Source organism: Branchiostoma belcheri, unplaced genomic scaffold (genome assembly GCF_001625305.1).
Source record: "Branchiostoma belcheri isolate BF01 breed outbred unplaced genomic scaffold, Haploidv18h27 scaffold77, whole genome shotgun sequence".
In the NCBI taxonomy this organism is placed as follows: Eukaryota; Metazoa; Chordata; class Leptocardii; order Amphioxiformes; family Branchiostomatidae; genus Branchiostoma; species Branchiostoma belcheri.
The window spans coordinates 140,211-154,102 of NW_017804431.1; the positions used below are offsets into that span (position 1 = coordinate 140,211).

The window sequence follows — 13,892 nt, forward strand, 5'->3', positions numbered from 1 at the left end:
ATACTGGCTGGCCAATTTGATACTGTCTGGCCAATTTGATACTGTTTTGCAGCCACCGAAACATCTGCTTGGAGATTACCTAATGGTACAGTATTGTGTGCAATTCGCAAGAATTCTTGGAATTGTAGAGGAATTTTGTCCACAGGCATGCGGAATGTCCACAGGCATGTCTCTGACCCACATCTATGCCCACATTCCTGGAACCCTGAAGACCTGTCTGCCCCAGATGCCCTACTTTCTGTGACCCCGGGGCCCGTTCACTATACACTCAGGGGAGGAGTGTACTGTATCTATCTAGACTTAACCAAAGTCCAAGTACCAAGTCTTCCTCAAAATCATGAAATGACGGCAGTGCCATGCAAACAATAACCCTAACAGCAACCACCGTCGCCATGGCAATGTATGTTTTCATTGCCAGTCTTGTCAGTCTTGTGTTTGAATCGCTTTTCCGTATATCTAATTGATAACGTTTGTGCATGCGCAGAGAGCAAAGAAGAGGACCCTGCATCTGTATAACGAGTTTATGAGAAAACGGGTGGGTTTCCTCACGCACATGCGCAAGAAGATCCGGCGCCTGGTGAGAGAAAAGAAACTATCGGTAAGAGATTCAAATTATCTTTAAAAAAAATTACAGTTTAACAGTTTTCGTTTGCTCTTCGATTTTGTGTCCAATTTTCAATTTTATAGAATGACTGGTGCATTTCTGAAAATTATCGCAAGATGTCGTTTTTCTTAAAAAGCCCATAAGGCCACAGCAAGTAATTTTTATGGATGACATCAGCGTGCGCATTAATTTTCGTCTGATTTAAAAAAAAAAGAAATTTTGTTGCCCTCTGACAGTGGTCAACATGCCGAAAATAGGCAAAGATGTCTGTTGCCATGCTGGAAGGCAGATAACTGAAGAGAGGAGACAAGAAAAGGATCTGAATTAATGTTTTGTTTCTTATTTTGATGCAGTGGTATGTGATCCTGGATGTGTATATGTGATGTTCGCATTGAATAAAAACCATTTGTACAATGATTGAGTCAACATTTTAAAATGTACTACAGGAACCTTGTTTTTTTTCCGCCCGTCTTGTTTTTTTTTCGCCCGCTCGCATTAGATTTGGAGTCTGCGGAGGATGTCATCCATAAAATTTACTTGCTGTGGCCTAATACGTGTGATTTTCTTTTGCAAAATCATGCCCAAAGGCTAATTGCATGTACAGTGTCAAAGAAAGTAGTAGGATACATACATCTACTGTCTGATCAACTTATACTACAACTACGTTACTGTTATCGGGTTTGACTTCTTCTTTGAAGGCTGTGGACAATGAATTGTCATGGAGTGGGTTTGGTAGAACATACACATCATGTCTTTTGATGATCATCTAAATTGTAGAAGGATGTGGAAATTCTGGCAACTGTTTGAAATAATCTATGTTGGTCTCAAAGTGTGGACACTGACTAATAATCAATTCATCTCTCACTGCCTCCAGAGGAGTCAAACCCCCTTTAGCTTGACTAGAATTATCGTAGTATACTGTAATATATAATAGAATTAAGGGTTAATGACCCGCCTCGAGGTGAAAATGGTGTGATAAAGCCTTGGCAGTTGTTATAACCACGGAATAAAGCCACCAAGTGAGCGCAGCTATTCAATTATCCAGTTAGAAAAGATTTAACGGCTTTATCAATTTATCTTTATCCTGGATGAGTAACCTTCACCAACGTAACGTAGAACTACATGTTATGACTTTATACCACTTCTCAATGCTTTCTGTACTTCTTGTTCTTGTCAATGTCTTGTCAAAAGCTATTCTATAATCAAACGTGTTTTAATATGTTAACTGAAGGAAAACATATTGTTTTTGCTCAGTCATGTAAGTTTCTCCCTCTTCTCCAGTGACCTCTGACCTGACCAATGACATGATTTGTTGACGTCTGTCACCATGGTGACTGTTGTTGGGTTACATAATGTTGCAATTTCATGGTCTGCTCTGCTCCTGTCACCATATACATGTACTTGTAGTACATGTATGTGAATGTGTTTGAGTAAGAATTACAAATGTAAAATAGGGCAGACCATGTCCTAAGGTAAACATTATGCATTTGCTTTGCAAATGTTATTGGCGACGTCTCAGGGAGGAGCCTAATAGTACAGTATTGTGTGCAATTCGCAAGAATTCTAGGAATTGTACAGGCATTTTGTCCACAGGAACGGAATGTCCACAGGCATTTCCCTGACCCACATCTATGCCCACATTCCTGGAAACCCTTGGGAAGACCCAGAAGACCTGTCTGCCACGGATGGCCCTACTTTCTGTGACCCCGGGGCTCGTTCACTATACACTCAGGGGAGGAGTGCACTGTATCTGTCTTGCTCAAAATCATGAAACGATGGCAGTGCCATGCAAACAATAACCCTAACATGAACCACCGTCGCCATGGCAATGTATTTTTTTTTTGCCAGTCTTGTTTCTCTAGTTTTTACATTGCAATCCCTCCTTTTAAAGGTGGAGACAGCCCTACCCACGATCCTGCGCTACAAGTTCCCTCACCTGTTCTTCTGGTTGAAGTGGCTGGGTCTGGGGAAGAAACAGTGTCTCATCTGTGACGAGAAGGAAAATAAGTTCACTCACCACTGTCCTGGATGTAGATACGTGTACTGCCGACAGTGTTGGAGGGACATGAAGGTGAGAATTCAATGGACCTATCACATTATTACGTCACAGTTTGTTTACCTGTTCTAAAGAACATTCTAGAATGGTCAGTTAAAGAATAAAGATCATTTCCAAGGTTTTAAAGTAAGGTATGTTTGATTTTTTGCTGCGTCTAGTCTTGTTGACACAGCATTACATGCTGCATGGGTGATTTAATTGTGACATTAGACGAAAATAGTACTGTATTAAAAGTCTTCATTCATTCAAATAATGTTATAGGTCCATTCAATGGACCTATACCATTATTATGTCACAGTTTGTTTACCTGTTCTAAAGAACATTCTAGAACGGTCCCCTTAAAGAATAAAGATCATTTCCAAGGTTTTAAAGTCAGGTATGTATGATTTTTGCTGCGTCTAGTTTTGTTGACACAGCATTACATGCCGTATGGGTGATTTAGTTGTGACAGTAGATGAAAGTAGTACTGTATAAAGGCCTTATATTAAGGCAAACACACACCGCGCTACATACCCCTGTACAATATAAACGTCAATTGACCGGCATTCATTGTGGTAAACAAACTGTGACGTAATAATTTTATAGGTCCATTCTATTTCTTTAAAGCACGGTAGAGAAAAAGCTGACACAGTAACACTGCAATCAAGTACAGCAACTTATCTTACAGTGCCACAGAAAAGCTGTATGGGACTAGGCAAAGATAATACTCTCTAGTATTAAGCAAATTTCCAAAACAAACGTTAAGATACATATAGTACATCAAATGTAAATCAAACCAAACAAATACATGTACAATGAACATAAAAATTCGAACCTAAACAGGGTTCGAAATACTTTTTTTCAGGTACGTGCAAAATTGCACATTGGCAAAATTTTTAGGTGCAATTTGAAAAATTTATGTGCAAAATTATATTTAGCCTTGCATCTTTAGGTTTGGAACTGTTTTACTGTGTATCAACCTTCTTAGCCTGCCACTGCATATAGGAGTTTTAGTATACATTAAAAAGAAGGGACCAAACAAAACATGAACAATGCAAGTATCATCTGTGTTTATAAAAAAAAAGAACACAAAAAAAATTTGTCGGCATTAGCTTCAAAAGACGCCTCTAGTGACCCCCGGCCCTCTCACTCGTCATAAAAAAAATTTACCAACAGTATGCGAGCAATAAATTTCATTTATTTTGCATATCTGTTTACCTTGAATATCGTGCACGATATAAGGAAAAAAATACTGCTTAGAAAAAAATAACGTCCTGTTAATTTTTGCTTCTTGGCGCTCCCCTCGCCCTCCTCTGGGGGCGCGTCGTCAACATCGGCCGCGGGATCCTCGGAGACGGTGGACCCGGTGGCATCTCCCGATCCACCGCCCCCGGCTGCACCAGCCTCTGGTCTACCGCCACCGGCTGCACCAGCCTCTGATGCCGGCTGGGCCCGTGAAAAGACCTTGAAAATCGACCCCTTCTTCATGGGCCCTTCTTCATGCTTTACAAATTTCCTGGGTAGCACTGAATGCTGGGAAATCCGAAAACTCTGTTTTTCACCGAATTTTACCGAAAATTGGACGAAAAAGCCGAAATTACTCTGCCGAAGGACTTCGTACCACATCGGGCAACAAGTTTCGCGGGTCAGCTACGTAGGCCTTCGCGTCTTGCCATATTAGGTAAATCATTACGTAATGCCTTCGCGTCTTCACCTGGGGACGAGAGTAGCTTGTTCCCAGGATGTTCAGTAAAGAAAACAATATGGCTGCCATGCGCCCAGCGCGATGCCGACACAGCAAGAAACTTCGGAGATACGCAGTGCAAACATGATATATCGGTATTGTCCAGGTGCAAAATTGCACATTCAAAATATTTTTAGGTGCAAATCTTGAAAATTACGTGCAATTTGCACATTGCACCTTTGTATTTCGAACTCTGAATAAAGTATAAAAAATGTCATAGCGTGACAACTTTGCCACAAAGTTGCTATTGGACCTATACCATTATTACGTCACGGTTTGTTTACCGCAATGAATGCCGGTCAATCAACGTTTATATTGTACAGGGGTGCGTAGCGCGGTGTGTGTTTGTGTAGCGTTAGCTTAATATAAGGCTTTTAATACAGTACTACTTTCGTCTAATGTCACAACTAAATCACCCATGCGGCATGTAATGCTGTGTCAACACAACTAGACGCAGCAAAAATCAGACATACCTTACTTTGAAAACTTTGAAATGATCTTTATACTTAGCTGACCATTCTAGATTGTTCTTTAGGACAGGTAAAAAAACTGTGACGTAATAATGGTATATGTCCATTGGTCATTTAGCCAAATGTGCTTAAATGTGCTGCATTTTTAACAGGCATGAAATGAATGGATATTATTTTTTTCCTCAGAAAACTTGTTACAACTGTGATCCTGCCTACACGTCAGAAGACACACAGACAAGTGACAAGTCATCAAGTAGCGAGGACGACTAACCCAAGATGACAACCATGTCGTGAAGACAAGATCACAATCGTCCTGGCAAACGCGATAGGCTCTAATATGGGGGTTTTACTCCAGGTATTTCCTGCTCTTGTTTTTGACCTTGACGCTCACCCTGACTCCTGACTACCTAAGTATCACAAATGTATCAGGAAAGTACCATTTTAATCCTGCATTTGTTCGTTTTGAGACAAAGATTTCTAACACGACTTTTACAGCAGCTGATTACGGAGCTTTTTTGTCAGAATTGCAGCCATTTTAGTTTTCACGCTTTCAAAAAAGAATTCCACGACCCTTATGACACAAAACAATTCCATCATAAGCCAAAGTCACTTCTGACCAGGCACATTTTATTATTGTCTTCATCGTCTGCATACACTGCAAATATTCCACACACCAACATTTGCCAACCACTGTTGCAGCCACTACCATCACCACTTTTCACTCACAATATGTTTCCCTTCCATACAGGTGGGAAATATTAATATATGCGTGTGCAGTTGTACAGGTACATGTATGAAGAATCACTAGGAGTTACTATAAATAACATTCACATTTTTATGATTACAAGGATTTCTATAAATGTGACAATTTGTGCATCTCATTTTTTCTGGACAACTTAGCTTTAAGTATGTCCATGTCAATAAATAATAATTCAACAAAAGATCTTTAGTGCAATAGGAAATATTATACTTTGTGACACAAATTAAGAAGCTAGCATTCAAGGAAGGGCTGTTTTCCTGTGTACAAATTGAAAAACTTTCTATGTGCAGCTACAAAATGGACAGATGGAAAGAATGGATAACAAATGAGGGAATAGAAAAAGAACAAAATAAATAATGGGTAACAGCCCCTTCACACTACAGGCTACGGTCGCTGATTTCACAGATCAAACAAAGTTAGATGTAAAGAACAAATCTTTTCATGTTTTGCGTGTTTTGTCGTCTTTTAAATTATGAAGTCAACAATCACACAAATCCATTTCTAGTGAATTGCCTTCTAGTAACAGGGGACCTTAGAAGAAATGAAGAACACTTAATATACATCTTTGTGGTCTGTGTCAAGCACACGGACTGATCTGAAAGATTGTTTTGTGAGAACTGTCTTCAGATGTAACATCATGTAGTGTCAATAACATACTGTAAGGGCTATACCATTTGAAAAACTGTAGAGGGGGGTTATCAACATGCTTGATACAACGCTTGTTTTGTAAACTTCCCCTCATATGTCTTGTTTCTTCACTTAATGTGATCCTTTCATTTTGGTTTAAGATTCAAAGCTGCCCCTCCCACAACCTTTCTGAATGGCACAGCCCAAGAAGTATAAGTTCAGAGAAACCTAAAGTCACTGTACATTGTACGTATACAGGCATATTTTGGACTGTACTTGTAAGGCAAATGTTTCTTTCAAGCCGTAAGCTACTTCCCTATATCAGTACGCAAGTTTATGAGGTAACGAAAACAGAACAGTATACAATAAATAGAAAATGTAGAAACAAAAGAATAAATACGTATCACAAAAGACCTACGTAACTTGTCTGTCCAAAAAACAACAACTACTTTGTCTTGGCAACGTACTGAAAATTAATCTTAAAAACAATAATTACATGTACATGTCTTCAAGTAAAATCAATTTGTCTTACATTTTCAACAAATACAGAGAAAATCTGAGAAATAGTTTAATTTTTCCTAAAAGATTTGTTTACACATTTTAGTTTTTTTTCTTTCTTTTTTTCTCAATTAAACACTTATTCATTCCACAATATTTTCTCTAATGATTGCCATTGTTAACATGTGACATGGTCCCTTTTTAGTGACTTGCAGGGCATGGTTTTACATGTATTATCTGTGTGCAAAGTTACAGTGATCTTTGATTAGGCCTAGGAAAAAATATTGTGTTTCCGATTTCAGTCATAAAAAAACAATTGTTTCAGTAGGTTTGGTTCTCTCTTTTTTTCCTTGATTTTGGCTGAAGGAATCAAAAAAATACAAATTAATGTAAAACTGAAATGTATCACGACCAGGGTTGTCTATAGGACCCATCCCTCCATTTTGCTTGTGGAGAAGGGGCAAATATTCTATCCAATTTTCTCAATAAAAATTTGCTTCTAAAAGTACATGAAGTAACACTTCAGCAGATTTGAAATTCGGATGTTAGATAAAAAATTGTATGGCCTTGCTAGTAGTAATTGACCACAAAAAATGCTAAAGGATTGGTGGGTTCTTGCTAGGGTCAGTCAGGAAACTGGAAACACAACATTTTTTCCTAGGCCTTACCACTGTTTCCCCATTGGACCCTCACAAATGTGATCTTTCAACAAGATGTTCCTCTGTTCTCTTCATTCTTTTTCAAACGGTCATTCAAATCCCAAATTGCTTCACCTAAATGTAGAGGGGTGCGGTGATACGAATCCCCTCACTTTTTGGGTGAAAAGCGTGGATTTTTGGGAACTTCGGTGAAAGACTTTAACTCGTAGTTGGTCATCCCGGCGTCCACATCGTATCGCTGACGGGCGAACAACAGGCGGATGTCCTTGTGGAGGTAGATCCTTCCTGACTTGGAACTCGCAAATCTGATGAAACAAAAAAGAAAAAAATATTGAGTTTTGTCGATGAAGGTTAGACATCAAGGTAATACGATACGCCAAAAAGCAGTTACTCAAGTAACTGGATGTGATTTTGAAAACGTCAGATGTTTCAGCTAGTATCCACTAGCTTTCGTTAGTGACTGAAAGACCAGAGGGGAAATGCAGGTTTATAAGCACAAATTTATTAAGTTTTGCCATGTTTATAAAGAACAAATAGCAACTGCACATGTAGAAATGGTAGCGTCTGCAAAGCAAATACATAATGTTTACCTTCACATGGCCTAGCCTAACGAAGACCTGCTCTGTTCATTTCTATTCAAATACATTCATCTATGTGGTGACCAGCTCCTCAACCTTTGTTCTAACTGAAGCTAGGTACTTATTTTCATCTGAGTCCAGTGAGGAAATAGGTGTCAAGTGCTTTACCAAGGATACAACAGTGAGGCCTGTCAGGGATTCAAACCCAAAACCTTCAGTTAACTCGTAGTCAACAACCCTAACCACAAGATCACTAACACAGCAGAAGTTTCACGCGACAATTGAGTTCCAGACAAACCTAAGATAGAGGACCAACATACAGTACCAGGCTGGTTTGTAATTAAACAATGAATTTCAAACTTTTAATCATTACAAACCAGTGCATTGATAGATGAAAAACTAACAACTGTGAAGAGAAGGGACTTCCCTCACCTTTCGAGGCTAAAATTGAGCATTTTGGAGTTGATTCAGAGCCTAAAATTTTTTTGTGTAAATAAAAAAAAATGAATGGAGGAATTCATGCATCATATTAAATTGGCAGGCCTCGAAATTAACTTTTCTTACTATTGTCCCAGCACTATATTAATTTCAACTGTCCCGACGTGAGGATGAAATTTCCCAACCTGTTTTTAGGAAGTATTGTATGACTTTTGTATGACAAAAATAGGAAGTTTGAGTGGACTTTTCCGGAGCCAAAAGCCAGGATGTGTGCCTGGTGAACAAAAGAAGGGTTGACTTTCTGATGTTGATTATTTATCTATTGTCCCCAAAATGTCCCAAAGTGTCTTTTCAGTTGTCCCGGCCAAAATTTTAGTGGTCTGAGTGGCCATCAGGACACCGTTAATTTCGAGGCCTGATTGGTGTAGACTAATGTAGGTCCTTATAAAACAACAAGAAAACAAACCCACCTCAGATGTACGACGTATCTGGGTGTGAGCCCCTCTGCCTTGATGTCCTGACTGGTGGAGTGAGCGGGGACGTAGTAGGTTCTCTGGCGCAGGAACGTCTGACAGTTAGGCGGCATGTCCACCAGGTCATACTGTACCACAAACATCTTCACTACCGTACGGTGGGGGTTGAACAGGGTCTGAGGGAAAAAATATAACCAGGTAAGATACATGTATGTAACTACCTGTAGGTTAAACCAATCTATATGCCACATATAGTATCTATAACCAGTGTACAAAATACTTTTTTGAGCCAGGTTGCCGAGTGGGCAACCTATGGCAAAAATTAGGTTGCCCATCAGAAATTTTAGGTTGCCCCACCTATAAAGTATAAGTTACTACTTTCCTCAAATTAAGTAATGTTACATACATAAATCTTTGACAATATTTCTAACAGTAACATAACTGTTACTAGTAATAGCCATTAATACCTAAAATTAAAAAGCATCTGCAGGCTACAGTGGTGCAAGCCAAGTGGGCATGCTTTCGTGGGGGGGGGGGGGGCATTCTTAAAATTCAGGTAGCACACTGGGCTACCTGGGTTCAAAAGTAGGTTGCCCCAAGTAAAATTTGGTTGCCATTTGGCAACCAGGTATTTTGCACGCTGCTACATGTATATAGGGTAGAAGCTTTGCACCCATCTCCACTGGTAGTGGTGTGTGGTTAACTCCCATACTCCTTCTCAAATGCTGAGTGCTAAGTAGAGAAAGCAGTGTGTACCATTTTTTAAGTCTTTTGGTATGACTCGGCCAGGGATCGAACTCATGACCTACCGAATGCAAGGTAAGCACTCTACCCAGTTAGCCATTGCACCATTTTTCTATGGTTGTTGTATGAGGGTAGTATACATGTAGTTATAGTCTACTGAATGGTGTACATTTTTTAAACAGTTGACTCACCAATTGCAATGTGCCCTTCTTGGGTACCTGGTAGCCTTTCTTCCCCAAACCATCCAGACTTATGATACCCTGCAATATATCGAACATCCATCAGGTACGAAAAATATGAGATTGCTAGACACAGTTATTTCTAGTATACTACATACTTTTTTGTTTATATTCAACTACGCCATTCTGTATTAGCCCTTGTCCTGCGAAGCACAACAATTGTTGTTTTGCACATAACATCTGTGTCCATAATATCACCAGGGTCCATAATATCGCCACCTTGAGAAATAGTGTGCTTAAAGATATTTTTACTGCAACATACATGTACTTTTGGTATGCACTCCTTCACATATCAAATGTACATACCTAGGGTATGTAGCAGTAAAAATATCTTTAAGCACACTTTTTCTCAAGGTGGCGATATTATGGACCCTGGTGATATTATGGACACAGATGTTACAGTAACATCTATATAATAACACCCTGTATAGGTTACCGTACGATTTGGGGGTATTTCTCGTGCAACGCATCACACCGCAGTGAAACGCAAGTAACTATGCCACTGCAGGGCATTGAAAAATATTGTGCCAGGAATGTCAGCAGGACAAGGGTTAGGACTTTTTGGGCAGGAATATGCATACATGTATTTCTCTTCACCCATATGGCTAAAGCATACATACAGATATACAGCATTCTCCAATACAATATGGCTGATTACTCAATGGCGGTATACATACGGTACATAACTATAAACATACACAAAGAGTAAAATATGGACACTGTTTTCTGTACTCACTGAGTATGGTGAAGGAGCGTGGTCATCTGAAACCCCGTAGAATTCAGCCTGGACATTCATCTTCACGTGTCTGGGACAGAAGGTCCCGTGAGCACTGCTCGCTCCCAGTTCTGCAGTAAAACCCTGTCAAACACAGAAAATATTCAATATTACAAAAAAAAAATTTAAAATTTACAGTTCTTGGTGGCAAATAAGAAGATGTTGTGTGTGTTTTTGGCACACATTTAGACAGATTAGCCAAAGAGGCTCAGTGGGCATCACTCCACCGTAAAGGGAGGGAATTCGTGTAAAGTGCCTTTCCAAAGGGCACAACTTCGGGGCATGGTGAGCATCAAGCCCAGGACCTATTGGTTCCAAGTCCAACACTCCTACTGTTGCGTCACTGACCCCACAAAAGTAACCCACACTTTAAGTTGTACTACAGGCTTCCGAAATTCCCACATGTTTACCACAAATTTCTTGGGACTGTGCACATACACGTATTTCTGATGCCTACCTGCACTTAACTTAACCTGCACTGAGTATGCACTTAGTGATCATGGATTTCTGTTTGTTGTACCAATTATTTGAGTTACCACCTGTGAAGTATAACATGTAGTTAAAGAAGTCAAATGCTTAGTCTTGACTGTTTACAGTTTGATGTATACATACTTCATCAACTACAGGTTTACTGTCCTGAAATTGCTTTGGGTGACTTTTCCGCCAAGGAATACTGCATGCCCGTAGCCAGGATTTTGAATGGGGGGGTCCTTCCCACTGCTTGAGGGGACCAGGCGCTAGGTTTCTAGGGGGGTCCGGGGGCATGCTCCCATGGAAAGTTTTGAAAAATGAACCTTCTGAAATGGTATTTCCTGTGTTTTTGAGAGGATTTCAAAGAAAAAAATCGGAGATAACTTTTTATTCAATGACAAAGTGAGCAGTTTTTATACAATTCCAGGCCCGCTGATGATACAAATCAGTCCATCTAAAGAGAAATCTTGGACCTTTAGATAAAAAGTGGACCAAAAAGTGGACCTTTGAGCCTTGTGGGGTGGGGGGTTCTTCCAAACCCACCAAACCCCCCCTGGCTACAGGCATGTACTAAAACTTTTTTCATGCACAGCAGCATACTTGAAACAGCGTAAGCAAGCAGGAAGAATAAAAGTATTCAAGCCCCATCACAGAATGGGTTATCCCTACCTCCACTGTACCGAGCGGCTCCAGCCTTCCGTTGAGAACGGACTCCTCAAAGTTCCCCAGCAGGCTCATTCCCGCGCAGGCCGGCGCGCTCGTGCTCAGCACCTTCTTGTGATCCGACAGCGAGGCCAGAGCTGCCGTGTCCAGCCGACCACAAGACGTAGAACTAGAAGGAAGTAACAAGAAAGATCTTAACAGTGAATGGAAGGTAGTTCAGCACCAAGGAAAGATGCTGTTATACCAAGAATACTGTAATACATGTACACTATCCCTACCGTACCACTCCACTACAACTACTATTCCTACTGCTGCTACTGCTATCACAAGACGTAGAACTAGAAGGAGGTAACAAGAAAGATCTTAGTAGCAAATAGAATGTAGTTCAGCACCAAGGAAAGATGCTGTTGTACTAAGAATACTGAGATACACTACCTCTACCCTACATGCAAGATGTAGAGCTATAAGGAAGTACGAAGAAAGTTCTTAACAGTGAATGGAATGTAGTTCAGCACCAAGGATAGATGCTGTTATACTACGCATGTAACATGTAAGAATACTGTGATACACTATGATCACTACCCTGCTGAATAAACCAGTCTTAGGCTACTACTACGACTTCTACTGCTGCTACTACTATTATAATATAGTATTATGTACTACAGTAACTGCTGCTACAATTATTACAATGTACTATCACCTGACTGAGTGTACTACTGCTGCTATTACTACATGTACATTGTACAAATGTAGTACTACATGTAGTAAAGTAACAGTACTGGTACCAGTACTACTGCTACTTCTTCTATTACTACTATTACTACTATAGTACTTGATATGTATGTACCTAATACAACAAATATTCTGGGCATGTACAATACAATACAATACAATACAATGTAAAAGTCTTTAGTGGTATTAAGTCATAATTCATTCGAGTTTCGCATAGTTTGAATCAATTTTTTTTAGTCATAAAACACTAATAGAAATTTCCATCACTCACTTTCTCATCCATGTGTTTGGTTGTTTGACAATGAGGCTGTCATCAAAGTCAAAACTTTCTGAAGTCTGCGAGCGTCTGGGGGGAGCCTGGAACAAACAAACAAACAAACAAACAATTACAAGACATGATATATACAATACACAAAGATGTATTTCTCCTCTACACTGTCAACACTGGTCTAGTGTTGAATCTTCAGTGTCTAGTTCTATGTCTAGTTCTTCTGCAGTAATAAGTTGTGTCACCAGGAGGTACTTTCAAACTGTCCAACATCCCCCAGTAAATACTGTACACTACCCTATACATGTAGCACATGAATTAATGATTTTACAATTTGACAACTTCAACATTTAGAATATACAAGCAAGTAAGCAAACATTTAAAATACATACATAATATGTAACATATAATATATGGCATAATACTTGCTACAATATATAATATATGGCACAATATTTGATACATTATAATACATGTATATGGCACAATATTTGTTACAATAAAGCCACACCAATGTAATTTCTTGGTTACCAGATTTGCCCGCTTCATTTTTTCTGAAAAAAATTAAAATTCAGAATCAACTGCAAAATGCTCATATTTTGCCCTGAACAGTTAAAAACAGTCCCTTTTCCTAGTTGTTACAGTTATTCCATCTTTCAATGCAATGGTATCATTAAAAGTTCAAAATTCATTGTTTTAATTTTGAACCAGCCTGGTGTGTTGACTTCATGGCTCCTATCGTACCATTTTGGGCCATAATAGGATGCCTAGGCCTGTTTTTATTTTATTTTTTTTCCCCGCCCGCTCCATTATTTTTCTAGAAAAATCCGTTAACCAAGAAATTAAATTGGTGTGGCCTAATTGCACAATATTTGATACAATGACAGTATGTTTTTACCGGGCTAGAGTTGACAGGGAGGCCAGTTTTAGGGTGGAACACGTAGTCGGTACAGCTGTCCAGAGAGCGCCGAAACTTGGCCTTCTCATCAGGAGTAGGGATGGGCTGAGCTGAAGCTGCTCTCGCCAGCAACTCTGCATCCTGAGTAAAAAAGTTATTGCAAAAAACTTTATAAACTCTGTAAGACATTGTTTGAAACACTGAGGTTTAAAAAAA

General features: G+C 39.5%; 2 protein-coding genes across 2 annotated transcripts in view; one reads left to right on the top strand and one right to left on the bottom strand.

The window, feature by feature from the left end:
- Positions 1 to 5,209, top strand: part of LOC109485591 (DC-STAMP domain-containing protein 1-like) — a 10,927-nt gene extending 5,718 nt beyond the window's left edge. The window contains exons 3-5 of the mRNA XM_019789273.1: positions 485 to 598; positions 2,496 to 2,675; positions 5,040 to 5,209. Coding sequence (XP_019644832.1) covers positions 485 to 598; positions 2,496 to 2,675; positions 5,040 to 5,123 — 378 coding nt within the window. The 3' untranslated portion in view covers positions 5,124 to 5,209. The remainder of the gene's footprint in view (positions 1 to 484; positions 599 to 2,495; positions 2,676 to 5,039) is intronic.
- A 1,656-nt stretch (positions 5,210 to 6,865) lies between these two features.
- LOC109485619 (protein FAM214A-like) overlaps positions 6,866 to 13,892 on the bottom strand; it is a 29,543-nt gene continuing 22,516 nt past the window's right edge. Inside the window, exons 6-12 of the mRNA XM_019789307.1 lie at positions 13,677 to 13,817; positions 12,782 to 12,867; positions 11,785 to 11,947; positions 10,606 to 10,728; positions 9,822 to 9,890; positions 8,884 to 9,062; positions 6,866 to 7,702 (exon numbers count right to left, since the gene is read on the bottom strand). Of these exons, the coding sequence (XP_019644866.1) occupies positions 7,546 to 7,702; positions 8,884 to 9,062; positions 9,822 to 9,890; positions 10,606 to 10,728; positions 11,785 to 11,947; positions 12,782 to 12,867; positions 13,677 to 13,817 (918 nt within the window). The 3' untranslated portion in view covers positions 6,866 to 7,545. The remainder of the gene's footprint in view (positions 7,703 to 8,883; positions 9,063 to 9,821; positions 9,891 to 10,605; positions 10,729 to 11,784; positions 11,948 to 12,781; positions 12,868 to 13,676; positions 13,818 to 13,892) is intronic.